This window comes from Macrobrachium nipponense, chromosome 40, assembly GCF_015104395.2.
Source record: "Macrobrachium nipponense isolate FS-2020 chromosome 40, ASM1510439v2, whole genome shotgun sequence".
NCBI lineage: Eukaryota > Metazoa > Arthropoda > Malacostraca > Decapoda > Palaemonidae > Macrobrachium > Macrobrachium nipponense.
The window spans coordinates 44,167,216-44,180,504 of NC_061101.1; the positions used below are offsets into that span (position 1 = coordinate 44,167,216).

At 40.8% G+C, this 13,289-nt stretch overlaps 1 protein-coding gene across 1 annotated transcript; it reads right to left on the reverse strand.

Annotated features, from left to right (window-relative positions):
• Nucleotides 1–10,588: 10,588 nt before the first annotated feature.
• On the reverse strand, nucleotides 10,589–11,380 carry LOC135212226 (protein NYNRIN-like). The gene has a single exon (XM_064245667.1). It carries the CDS (start codon nucleotides 11,378–11,380, stop codon nucleotides 10,589–10,591), a length of 792 nt encoding a protein of 263 aa, XP_064101737.1.
• Nucleotides 11,381–13,289: the final 1,909 nt, after the last annotated feature.

A 13,289-nucleotide genomic window follows, 5' to 3' on the forward strand; every position in this document is an offset into this window, starting at 1 on the left:
AATCTCATAGTCAATTATTAAAAATTCCTCACTAAAACAAAATATGATCTTTACCCACTGAATCCTCATAACTAATCCTTTATCTGACAAATATACTATCAAAACCCCCCATAATGTCTATACAGCAAAACCCCTGTACTGTTTACATAGTTAACCTCCATCAAATATAATGCCAAATACCCCTTCTATCTGACACATATACCCCGATAAATTCTACCGCCTCTATAATAGAAATGCTATGTAAAGCTTACCCCCATTACAAATATCCCTTGTAGGGAAAAAAATAGTAATTGAACTTTTCCCATTACAAAATGTACACAGACAAAAAAAAAATACATATATAATCCAGCACTCTTCCACATATACGCGTATGTATCGTTACGGAATTTGCTGCCACAACATATCCCATCGACCGGAATTGACCCCTTACATTCATCCCCATGGAATGTCACAATCGACATCCCTGAAAACAGTGCAAATCTCTGAGTAATTAACTCCAAAAGGAAAAATCAGCAACCGGTCTCATCACAGCATTATCAGCATTAATCCACCTGTGAATACCTCATGTGCTTAAATTGCACTATAGACTTGTCTAGTCAGACTTGCAACCTCAGAAATCGTTATTCCTCCAAATGGCCCAAAAATTCTTTTCTGATACTATATAACGATATTCCCCAAAAATTGTCCCTAGGACATCCCCAAAGGTACCCAAAAATTGTCCTCGAAAACATAACTCATCCATAATACTGCCACATGTATGTAAAACTGCATAACCACCTAGTCGGGATATGAACCACAGAAAACCACAATTATATACCGCCAAATATAACCACTGGTGAATATAAAAATACAGCCCCTTCATAGGGACCCATAAAACCAAAAGAACCACAATACCCCTCTCTTGGCTCGTAAAACCACAGATCACCGCCAAAGATTATAGCCACACAAAAAATTCAGCCCCAAAAATTCAGCCCCAATAAACCCATACTGCCAGGAACCACCACATGGGCCTGTTATAATATTTCTCAGCTTAACAGAAATTTGCCATGCTTTCCAACCCGATTTTCCACGTGAAATAATTACCTCTGTTTTTTTACACCAAATCGCCACAGTTTGCGCATAATAAGAAATATAGTAAAAGAAATGAAAGAGAAAATAAAACATTAAATTAAACTGACTAAACACATTTTACCATCAATTTGCGAAACAAGAAAAAAAAATGCAACTGCGCGACATCATATTAGTTACCACAACCAACCCTTTTCAGTTTTGATATATTGGTTAATTTCGACCGACCTGTTTTTTCCTCTAAGACTACATATAAATCTGTTTCCAGTCTTTTCCTCAACGACTCTAAAAGGACCCTCAAATTTTGGACCCAATTTCTAATTTAGTTCATTTCTCACGTTGATTTTCAGAAATACCTTGTCTCCAACATTGATTTTATGATCAGATGCTCTGCTATTACTTCTTTCTACCATTCCTCGGGTCGTGGCCTCGAGATTACAGCTGAGACAAGCATGTCTCTCTCTCGCTGTGGATATTAATGCTTCGAATGTGCCTCGTGCTGGGCAACCAAATAAAGCTTCAAATGGAGACATTTTAATGGAATCACTAACCATAGTGTTAATATTATGTCTAACAACATCAATATATCTATCCCACTTTTTATCATTACCACCTACAGTCTTCCTAAGAGCTTCTAGCACTTTCCTGTTTGCTCGTTCACACAACCCATTAGCTTCAGGTCTGCATGGAATAATTGTTACTTTCTGTATCCCCATGACTTCCGCCAAACATTCTAAAGTTTTGTTTACAAATTCTCTGCCATTGTCGGTCAATAAAACCTCGGGTGAGCCAAATCTGCAAATGATAACATTGAAAAATGCTATAGCAACTTCCTCAGCCGTTTTATGTTTAAGTGGAAAAATTTCTACTATCCTCGTAAGTTCATCTATTATTACTAACAAGTATTTATTCGCATATCTAGATTCGAAAAAATTTCCTAGGATATCCATATGTATTCTCTGAAAAGGTCTATTTGGTATCGGATATGACCCTTATTTACAGGAAGTTATCCTTGCAGGTTTGCATGCATTGCATACTGTACAGTTTTTTCCAAAATTTTCCACATCTTTCCCCATGTTTTTCCAAATATATTTAGCACTCACCTCATTATACGTTTTTTCTATCCCCATGTGTGGACTACCGAACCTGCAATGTACTATATAAATCACTGGAATTAGGACTTTCGGAATTACGATCTGTGTCATGGCTCCTTTATTTTCATTAGTCCTCAATTTATATTTAATTTTCATGACCAACAGATTACCTTCTAACTCTAAACCCGAAAAAGGTAACTTATAACGTTTCCTGACTAATTCCCCTCTAAGAAACGCTTTTGCGTCCGCCAAAATTTCATCTTCATCTTGCCTTTGCTCTATGAGACTCATATCCCATCGTATAGAATCGCTAGTGACTAGCTCAACTTGAGATCTTTCCGTGTCATGAAAACTTCTACTAAGGGCGTCCGCTACCACATTTAACTTGCCTTCTATATACTTGAGCTTTGCATAGAAGTCTCTGATAGTTAGAAACCATTGAGCTCTTTTAGGCGACAAATCAGGCTTATTAAAAAGATCCAATAATGGCTTGTGGTCTGTAAGGACTTCTACTTTATTCCCCATCAGTAGCATTTTAAAATGAACCAAACTTGATACTATGGTAGCCATTGATCTCTCATTGCTGACCTTTGTCCTTAACTTCCTGCTATAAAATCCTATGGGATTGAATTTCCTATCAAACTTTTGCATAAGACAAGTACCTATACCCTCCTGACTGGCATCAGTCACTAATGTGAATGGTTTGCTGAAATCTGGAAATTTCAGAACTGGGGGATTCATTAACGCGTCCTTAAGTTTCTGAAAACTACCACTCTGGGGTTTCCCCCATTGAAATTGAATGTCTTCCTGCAATATATCTGTTAGAGGAACTGCTATGTTAGAAAACCCTTTCACAAACCTACGAAAGAAACCGGCAATACCTAGGAATGACTTAATTTCTTTCTTTGATCTCGGGGTGCGAAAATTCGCTATTGCTTTGACTTTATCGTCGTTTACTCTAACCCCTTCCTTGGATGACATGGCCTAAATATGTGATTTGCTTTATCAAGAACGAACACTTAGCTAGCTTAATTTTCAACCCTGCTAATCTAAGCCTCCTAAGTACTTCCTTAAGGACTTCCAGGTGTTGCACGATCGTGTCTGTTGTGACTAATATATCATCCATGCGTACAAAAAATTTTTACCCAATAACCTGCGCAAAACTGTGTTCACTAACCTGGTAAAAGTCATCGGACTGCCCGATAAACCGAACGCCATCCGCATTAATTCAGAGTGTCCCTTGGGCACTGAAAAAACCATATATTCCTTACTACTCTCACTGAGAGAGACCTGCAGAAAACCCTGCGCTAAATCAATTGAGCTATAAATATTATGTCCCCCGATTTCTACAAAGGGATTGTTTTTTCATTTAAACGTCTAAAATCTACGCGTACACGGACAGAACCGTCCTTCTTAGGCACTGCTAACAGAGGAAAGTTGTATGGAGACACATTAGGCCTAATGATTTCTTCCTCTTCCCATTTATTGACTTCTTTCTCTACTTGTTCTCTGATTTTGAAAGGTATGCGGTATGCAGGAATATAAATAGGTTTTGTGCCTTTCTCTCTAAGTTTACCTTATGTTCTAACACATTAGTCATTCCCAGTTTATCACCTTGTAAGGCTACTGTATCCCTAAATTCTGCCAAGAGCTCGCTTACCGCTTCAACATGCTTACTATAATCCGCATTAGCTAAATGTTCTCTAAATATTCGTTTCCTTGATTGCATTTCTGCCTCTGAAAACTCAGATATCCCCTCTACAATAGCCACTGAACCACTGCCATTACTCCAATTTCCATGTAACACCAGTGTTTGATACACTGTTCACTGATGCCGTGCATATAATTCCTCTTAGTTTCTCACTACCCTCAATTACGCACACATCCGCGGGTTTTCTCACTTCCCTCAACTTGACTTTTACCATAGTCTTTGAACCTGGCATCAAAACAACATCCACCCGTGGTTCTCATTACATCCACTCCATTGTTAGTATCAGTAATAATATCAATATTAGTATCAGTATCACCACCCATAATGCCATTGTCACATCCACCAAAATCATTACCACCGTGGCCCCCAATATCTCGTTTAACATCACTGCAGTTATTCCCCGTATCATCAGTGTGGGTTTTGATATCACCACTCCCCATATACCCAGTATCATCACCATTAGCACCGCCAAACACACCCCCTTTTTCAATAATCTCCATATCCTCAGTTCCAATTACGTCCTCATAAGGGAGGAAAACACCCGGTATTCCAACAGTGTCTCCTACATGCAGGATGACCCAACAAAAGTCTGTTCCCCAACGCAACCCCTTTTATAACCAAAAATGGTTCTATTAACACTCTATCACCGAGAGTAAACCATATTCTAACACATACCAGGGTGTTTAATCTAAGGGCTTGCACATCACACACTGTCTCCATTGAGGGTTTCAAAGTGTAATGGGAGAACAAGGATTGATACAAATTATGATCCATTAGGTTGATACTCGCACCAGTATCAATAAAGACCGGGATATCAACATCCTCCACTGTTCCATAAACTATAGGCCTGGGCTCTGGGGCATCCCCCACGAGACCACAATGGCACGTACAAATCATCTGTGCCCTTTTTGTTGATCGGCTTTCCAAAAATTTCGCCGATCCCTTTGCACTCTTAGGTGACCTGCCTGGGAAGTTCTCGTATTATAATTCCCAGAACTTTGAGGTCGCATCTTTCTGTATCTGAGACGGACAAGATTGCCAATAGTGATCCACACTCTTACACATTCCACAATATTTGAGTCTACATACTTTCTTTGGATGCCCTGGTTTATTATAATTGTAGCAACGCAACTGCTGTTGCCTTTGATCGATAGATCTTCTATTATATTCTACGCTTGTACACAAATGGGGAGATGAAAATTCTGTGTCTCTTTGCTTATATTTATCTACAAGTAGATAAATATAAGCAACAAAATTAATATATCCAGTTTTTACATGTTTTGGACTGTACGGATACTTTGTAGTTTCGGTCAGGGTTAAATCTAGGTTTAGGTTTGTGACCGTGTGATATCCGATAATCCTGGATTATCTCTTTAATTTTTACCCTTTTGACAATTAATCATCTGGTATTCTTGATCTCGTTGTGTACCTGAGACCTGTCTCTCCAAATGTATTTCATTTGTTCCTTGACAATGTCTTAGTAAAGTCAAAAGCGCTTGGATTTCTGACTATCATTTTCCTGTGGTATTCGCTTATTATACATACATACATACATACAGTATATAAGATATATATATATACATACATACATATATATAATAGATATATATATATATATATATATATATACATACATATACGATATATATATATACATATTATATATATATATATATATATAGATATTATATACCTATATATAAATCTTATATACATACAAACATACACCCATGCAATATATATATATATATAATATATATATATTATATATATATATAGATATATATATATATAGATATATATATATACATATATTGATATAGTTTGTGTGTGTGTGTGCATGCGCGTGCCTAACTACTTTGGCTGGTTCAACCTAAATATCAATAAAAAGAAGGATAAAGTAGAAGAGTAAGTAGAAACATGAACATGAATTGGTCATTGCTCCTCCGGCCTCACCCCGTAAAAGGGTAAGTCGTGCAACCAGGGAAAGTGTAGGTGGAGAATGAACCAAAAAGGCAGGAGATTAAATAAAGAGAATTGCGACAACTATCAAACAGAATAAGTAATGAGGCTGTTATTTGCCTCAAATAGGTAATTTGTGGGAAAATGTGACCTGTCGGCTGTGGCATACATAGCCGTCTAGGGCTATGTTGTACCTATTTTCCAGTTCAACTGGGAAGTGACTGAAATTCCACCTGAAAAATGGCGTTGTTAAGGTTATCTACAAACTGAGAGGGGTTTTATGGATGTCAGTTATTTATAGATCAAACAACCTTCCTTTGGTTCAAGTCTTTCGAGGAGAAATACAAAAGAAAAACAAAGTCAAATATCATATATACTTTCTTTAAGGAAACATTATATCAGGTCTAACCATGTAATTAACAGTAATAAACAATCATTTACGCAAGCGACTCACTACAGCGAAGAATGACGCCTATTTACAAGATTTCAAGCATCAGATAGGAGAAATACCAAATTTATTATCTTTATTATGACTGATATTATCGTTATTTTATATTCAACATTATCGGTTAGTATTTTTACTAACTGCAAGCTTCTTTCAAAGTTACGACAGGGTACGAAAACAATAAAACATTCAGTACTCATTGTTAGTTTTACTAAATTCAAACTTCTTCCAAAGATACGATTGAACACGATGGAAAACAATAAAACATTCGCTACTCATCCTCCAGTGTCGAAATTTTAAGGCCAGAATATTTCACCTGGCACATTTAGATTAACGCTATCGGACCTGAGACCACCTTCGGGTCTGGTAAAAATTTTAACTTAACGGCCGAGCTCGCACTGGGAGTCAAAAGGTTACTGAATTTTTCTGATTTCATTCTGTTAAGAGCGGGCGAGGCGTCGTTTAAGCTCTGAAAGGGATATGAAAGAAGAAATACGGATTTTCTTTTATATCAGCTAGCTTGTGCCTTTCATTTGATGTTTATTATTATTATTATTATTATTATTATTATTATTATTAATTATTATTATTATTTTGTGAAAGTGGAGAAATACTGTATGTTCTTTTTTTTATATCTGGTAATTTTCTTTTGTCCTTTTGCTGTTGAATGATTGTGGTTTATTATTATCATTATTTTATTAATTATTTTATTTTATTATTATTATTATTATTATTATATTATTATTATTATTATTAATTATTATTATTATTATTACTGTTATGATTTTGTGAATGGAGAAATACTTGATGTCTTTTTATATCTGGTAATTTTGTCCTTTTTTGTGTTGATATTTGTGGATTTTTTTATTCTATTATTATTATAATTATACTTTTACACAGTCATCCTATTCGATTGGGTGGTTTCATAGTGTGGGGTTCTGGGTAGCATCCTGCCTCCTTAGGAATCCATCTCTTCCTTCTATGTGCGCCGTCTGAAAGCTTGCTTTGCCCACTCTTCAAGATGAATTCATTTTCTTCTCTCAAAAGACTGAATTGGTTCTGCTAGATTAGCCAACTCTGGGATGAATCTTCCTGTGTAGAAGACTGGCCGTAAGAACGACTTGACTTCACTAAACATTCTTGGGTGGCACTGCACCTTTAATTGCTGCATTTTATTCTGGACTTGGATTAACTTCCTCCTTTGACAGCTCATTATCCAAGAAAGTTAATATCTTTAATCAAAATTCACATCCCCTTTGGCTGAGGTGAGTTCGACTTAAACCAGTCAATTTAAGGGTGCAAGAATTTTGTGTCACAATTCTCAAGGTTCCGACTCTAGACAGTGATGTCTTCGGTTACATTTTGGATACCAAACCCACTCCAAACATCAACCACTAATACTGGAAGATACCCTGGTGTGTCACGAACATGCTGACTCTCCTAGACCTCAGATCAAATTATTAGATGGAATCCAATTGCGAGGTCAAGTTTGCAAAAGTAACAGCTGTCGTTCAAATTGATCACCTGTTTATCGACCGTCATATCAAATGACGGCTCTGTTCGCCAGCTTTATATTAATACATACACACACACACACACACACACACACACACACACACTTCATTGCCCTTTGGGACCACCTCAAGTAGTGGAACTAAGCAAATTCAGCATTTTTATTTTGGGTCTTTCGTTTTTCCGTTGTTGAATGGTAGCAAAGCGTTCTTTGTATCATTAGAGGAAAATAAAAGAAAATGAAAACTGATCGATTTTAAAATCACTTTGTCAAATAACCTTTCCTACTATTTTTACCTTGCAGGGCTATATTATTTTAATGAGAAATGTTATATTATACATAACATACATACACATTAAGTTTCATACAGGCCCATAATCTCTTTTGCTTGTGGATCCATATAATGTTAGTGATATATTCAGTATATCACTAGAAAAATCATAATCATAAAACAAAATGGTTTCACTTGCAGTTTCTTTCTGTGACATAATCTTCGAGCAATAAACTACCACCTCTAACTTCCGGAAAAAATGGAAATAAGATAATGCATAGCAACATATCGCACTTTTATTATTATATATATATCAATTCTCTCTCTCTCTCTCTCTCTCTCTCTCTCTCTCTCTCTCTCTCTCTCTGCATAAGCCTACTATAATCTAACTAAATCTTTTGCAAACAATGAATTAATGGGCACCCTTCAATTATTTTCACTAATTTGTTATTATGATATTATTATGATACCTTTTACTTCTCGTTGCTTCTTCTCCTTATCTAACAGCATTATGTTACATTGCCTTCTTTCGTTTTTTTTTTTTTTTTTTTTTTTTTTTTCATTATTGCCACATTCGTTCTCTTGGAGGCCACCAGGACCACCCCTCCCTGTTCAACCTACAAAGAGTAAACACCCCAACCTCGGCTCTACATACACTGTGTAGTTCATTCGAACCACCGATCGGGAGAACACGGGAAGTCTATAATTCATGTCACTATTCCCATGTGCAATAAACGATGAAAGCGATGCAGATCACGCTTCTGGAACGAGGACGGTTCTTTTGACACTTCACTTGGCTTTGCGGTCGGATATCATATTCTGTGGACCCTTTGTTTTCAGGATGATAAACGAGCTTTATTTTGACGTGATCAGCTGTGCTCGTGAACGAGGTATGGATAGTTATGATCATAACTTTTGGAAAATATTTGCTACGTTAGGTAATTCCCAACTGACCTGATCGGTACATATGTGTTTATGGGTGAACTTTATTATTATTATTATTATTATTATTATTATTATTATTATTATTATTATTATTATTATTATTATTATTATTATTATTATTAATCCTTTAATTTTGACAAGGAATAATGTACTCATCATCAGGAGGGATAGAACTACGTCAAAATTTCTACACAGATAGGTTCCTGTGTATTTTTGACAATATTGCCAGATTTACAGACCAAAAGAAGATATTATTATTATCGTTATTATAAATACTGTAATGAATTGAAATGTTACTGTTTCTTTTACTGAGAAACAATACTTTTGTAATTATCTACTGTGTACCATGTGTATGTTTGTAAGCCAGAAGAGTAGAATAAATCTTGAAAGATGGACGCCTAATTTGAGTCCCCCTCCATGCATGCAGCTTAATACCACAATACATTACACGTATAATTGTTGGCGACGAGGATTGAGGATGGTTACGAAGATGAACTGATAGGAATCGGTTGTCTTTTATAGCTACAAGAGGTATCTTCAGTGAGTAATTTCATGATGTCGTCTGGAATTGGTCTGCCGGTGTTCCACGAGGGAGAAGAGGATTTTACAAGTTTCTTGGAGCAATTGGAGTGCTACTTTGCAGTAAAAGATGTCGAGGAATCCAAGAAAGTTCATACTCTTATAGTTGGTTTGCGGCGTAGGCAGTATCATGTTCTTAAGGATTTGGTTGCGCCTGCTACCCCTGTAAGTAAAACTTACGATGTTTTAACAGCATTGCTAAGAAAACATTATTGTGGTACTACGAATCCAAGGGTTGAGCGTACTAAGTTTCGGCAAGTGATGAGCGAGAAGGTGAGACTCTTCAGGCTTTTTCAGTACGTCTTAAGCATGAGGCTAGACACTGTGAGTTTGGTAATTCATTAAACCAGATATGTGTGAGGTGTGAACAAAGAGGCAGGTAGAAGTGTACTGATCTTTATTACAGGTAAGGAAATTCAAATATACAGCATGCGGGCGGAAATGTGGTATCTGACCCGCGAGAGAATAAAAGTGGGTCGGAGAGAGCCGATTTGTGTTTCTTGCAAGACATATAACTTATAATATAAAAGTACACAAAACATGATATTATAAGATATATACATTGGCAGAAAGCCCGCTGAACGCTCTCGAGGAGGGAAGTAAGAACAACACGATTGTAGAATTATATACAGAGGAATTTGCGATAAGGCATTGTCCTTACAAATACTCCCCCCCACAAGACAATAATTAGAGCGTAATTGTTGGAAGATTTTGTGCTTCTGATCGCTACTCGCAGAAGCGAGCAGGCCGGCGGAGGCGGCCTCGGGTGCGCGAGACCAGCTGCTGTGGTAGATCCTTGGCCTCGGAGTCTCGGGGATTTTTTGGGACGGGATGCCTCCCCAGAGGTGATCCTCGGGGGGTTTGACCGTCTTCCGAGGGCGGCCGCGGCTACGACTGGGTGGTTTAGCGATCAATGGTGTTGCTTCTTGCCGAGGAGGAGGAGTGAGGCACCTTTTGGGATCCGCGTCGGCGTACTCTTCGTCCATCAGGAAAGCTGGTTTCAGTGGTGGGGGAGGGGGGGGGCGTCGTCCATGATGAAGACGTGTTTGCAGGACAATAGGGCCTTCGGGAGGAAGTGTTTGGTTCTGTCGGAGAAGGTCTTGATGCAGGGCGTGAATTTTCCGGCGGATTCCTGAAGTCTGGTGATGGAGACGTCTGTGTCGTCGGCATTAGTCGGGAAGAACTTGCCTGGGACTGCCAATGGTTCCCCGTATACCTTCTCTGCAGGTGATGCTTCGCTGTTCGCCTGAGGGGTAGTCCGGAGGCCGAGGAGGACCCACGGTAGTTGGCTCTTCCAGTCCTCGCCGGTGCAGCGTGCCATTAGGGAAGCCTTGAGAGATCGGTGGACCCTTTCCACCATGCCGTTAGCCGCTGGGTTGTAGGCGGTGGTGGCGTGTAGCGATGTCCCCATCAGGCGGGCCAGGGCGGTCCACAACTCTGACAGGAAAACAGGTCCGCGGTCCGTCGTGATATCATCCGGCACTCCGAATCGACTGATCCAGCTGGCGAGAAGGGCTTCGGCGCATGCTTTGGTGGTTGCCTCTGACAACAGAGTTGCCTCAGGCCATCTGGAGGAGCGGTCGATTATCGTCAGGAGGTATCTGGCGCCTTCCGACAGGGGCAGGGTACCCACGACGTCTATGTGAATGCAGCCGAATCTTCGGCCCACGTTTGATTCTGTGTGCTGACTTACTTTACTTGATTGGCACGGAATGCAGGTCCTGGCCCTTTCGAGGGAGTCCTTCTGAATTCCGTGCCAGACGAACTTCTCCATCAGGAGGCGCATCGTCATCCGGCCCGAGGGGTGCGAGATTCCATGTATGAAGTTGAATATGGCTCTCCTGCGGGAGGCTGGAATCAGAGGAGCGTCGTGCCTGCGGGTCCGAAGGGTATGTCCTCCCACTTGAGGGCGGTGATGGCTGTGCGATATGCGGCAGTCTCCGGGTCAGCGGCCTGTTCCCGGGTGAGGTCTTCGTAATTGATCCCGAGGTGCACAGCGTTGATCTTTATATCCGATAGGGCATCAGCCATGGGGTTCTTCTCGCCGGGGATGTGATGGATGGGGCAGCCGAACTCAGCGATGGCTGCCAGGTGCCTCTGTTGTCTCGCTGACCAGGCGTCGCCCGCCTTGTGCACCAAGGGGCGGTGGTCTGTCCTGATAGTGAAGGGGGCGCCCTCGAGGAGGTAGCGGAAGTGGCGCACTGCTTGGTACACCGCCAGGAGCTCGCGGTCGAATGTGCTGTATCTCATCTTGGCGGACGACAGTTTTTTACTGTAGAAGGCGAGCGGCTGGGACCCTCCCTGGACCATCTGCTCAAGGACAGCCCCGCAGGCGACGTTGCTGGCATCAGTGGTGAGGCGTAAGGGAGCAGTGGGGTCCTGGTGGGACAAGGTTGCGGCTCTGGCAAGGGCCATCTTCGTGTCGTGGAAGGCCTGCGCTTGTTCTGCTTCCCACGTCAGGTTCTTTGGTTTGCCCTTCAGGACCTGTGTTAGAGGGGACATGGTGCAGGCGACATTGGAGATGAACCGGTGGTAGTAATTCACCATCCCGATGAATTCTTGCAGGGCCTTGACCGTAGTTGGTGTCGGAAACTTCTGCACCGCGTCTACCTTCGAGGCCATGGGGCGCACGCCTGCTGCAGAGATCTCGTGTCCAAGGAAATCCACCCTCTCAGCGCCAAAGGTGCACTTGTCGAATCAGACGACCAACCCGTTTTCCTGCAGGCGTTTCAGAACTGCTCGGACATGGTGTAGGTGCTCCTCCGGGGACCTGGAAAAGATCAAAATATTGTCAACGTAGCAGATGCAGAAGGGCAGGTCCCCCAGGATGCTGTCCATCAGGTGCTGGAAGGTGGCCCCTACGTTTCTCAGGCCGAAAGTGGAGCAATGGAAGACATAGGAGCCGAAAGGCGTGATGATGGCGGTCTTGGGAATGTCCTCGGGATGCACCAGAACATGAAAATAAGATTTTAAAAGGTCCATTTTAGTGAATATTTTTGCTCCGTGCAGGGCCCCAGTCAAGTCCTGCATGTTTGGCAAGGGGTTGTGATCGGGGATCGTTCCGAGGTTGTCTCCTGTAGCCTCTGCAGGGCCTCCAGGTGCCGTCAGGTTTCCGTACCAAGTGGAGGGGCGATGCCCAAGGAGTCGTAAATGGCGGGCCAAACTGTTTGAGGAACGCCTGAACACACCTGGGGAAGGTATGCCGTATTTAGTCTGTTAGAGGCATTGGTTTTTTTCACGGTAGGAGCTTTCAGAGATCTAAACTGAGGCATCGTGTGAGTCCGCTAAAGATCTCTGAAGGTGAGCAGTGGTAGTTATTCCCTTAATTGCTTAGCCAAAACCACTTGGGTCACCATCCAAACCGGGAGGTCACCAGTTGTGAGGTGTGAACAAAACATGATCTTATAAGATATATACATTGGCGGAAAGCCTGCTGAACGCTCTCGAGGAGGGAAGTAAGAACAACGCGATTGTAGAATTATATACAGAGGAATTTGCGATAAGGCGGTGTCCTTACATGTTAGTCGACCAGTTGATTGCTGGAGTTCATTCAAAGTGTATAGCAAATAAGCTTTTAGAGCGCAAAGAGGGACTAGATTTAACTTTCGATAAAGCTTTACAAATTGCGGAAGCTACTGAAGTTAATGAAACAGACGCCGCTTTTAATGCAAGATCGGGAAACGGAAGCCAAGGTGCAGTTC

Excerpts from the sequence above, each read along its gene's own strand:
- LOC135212226 (XM_064245667.1), bottom strand. The coding sequence starts at position 11,380 with ATGACGATGCGCCTCCTGATGGAGAAGTTCGTCTGGCACGGAATTCAG.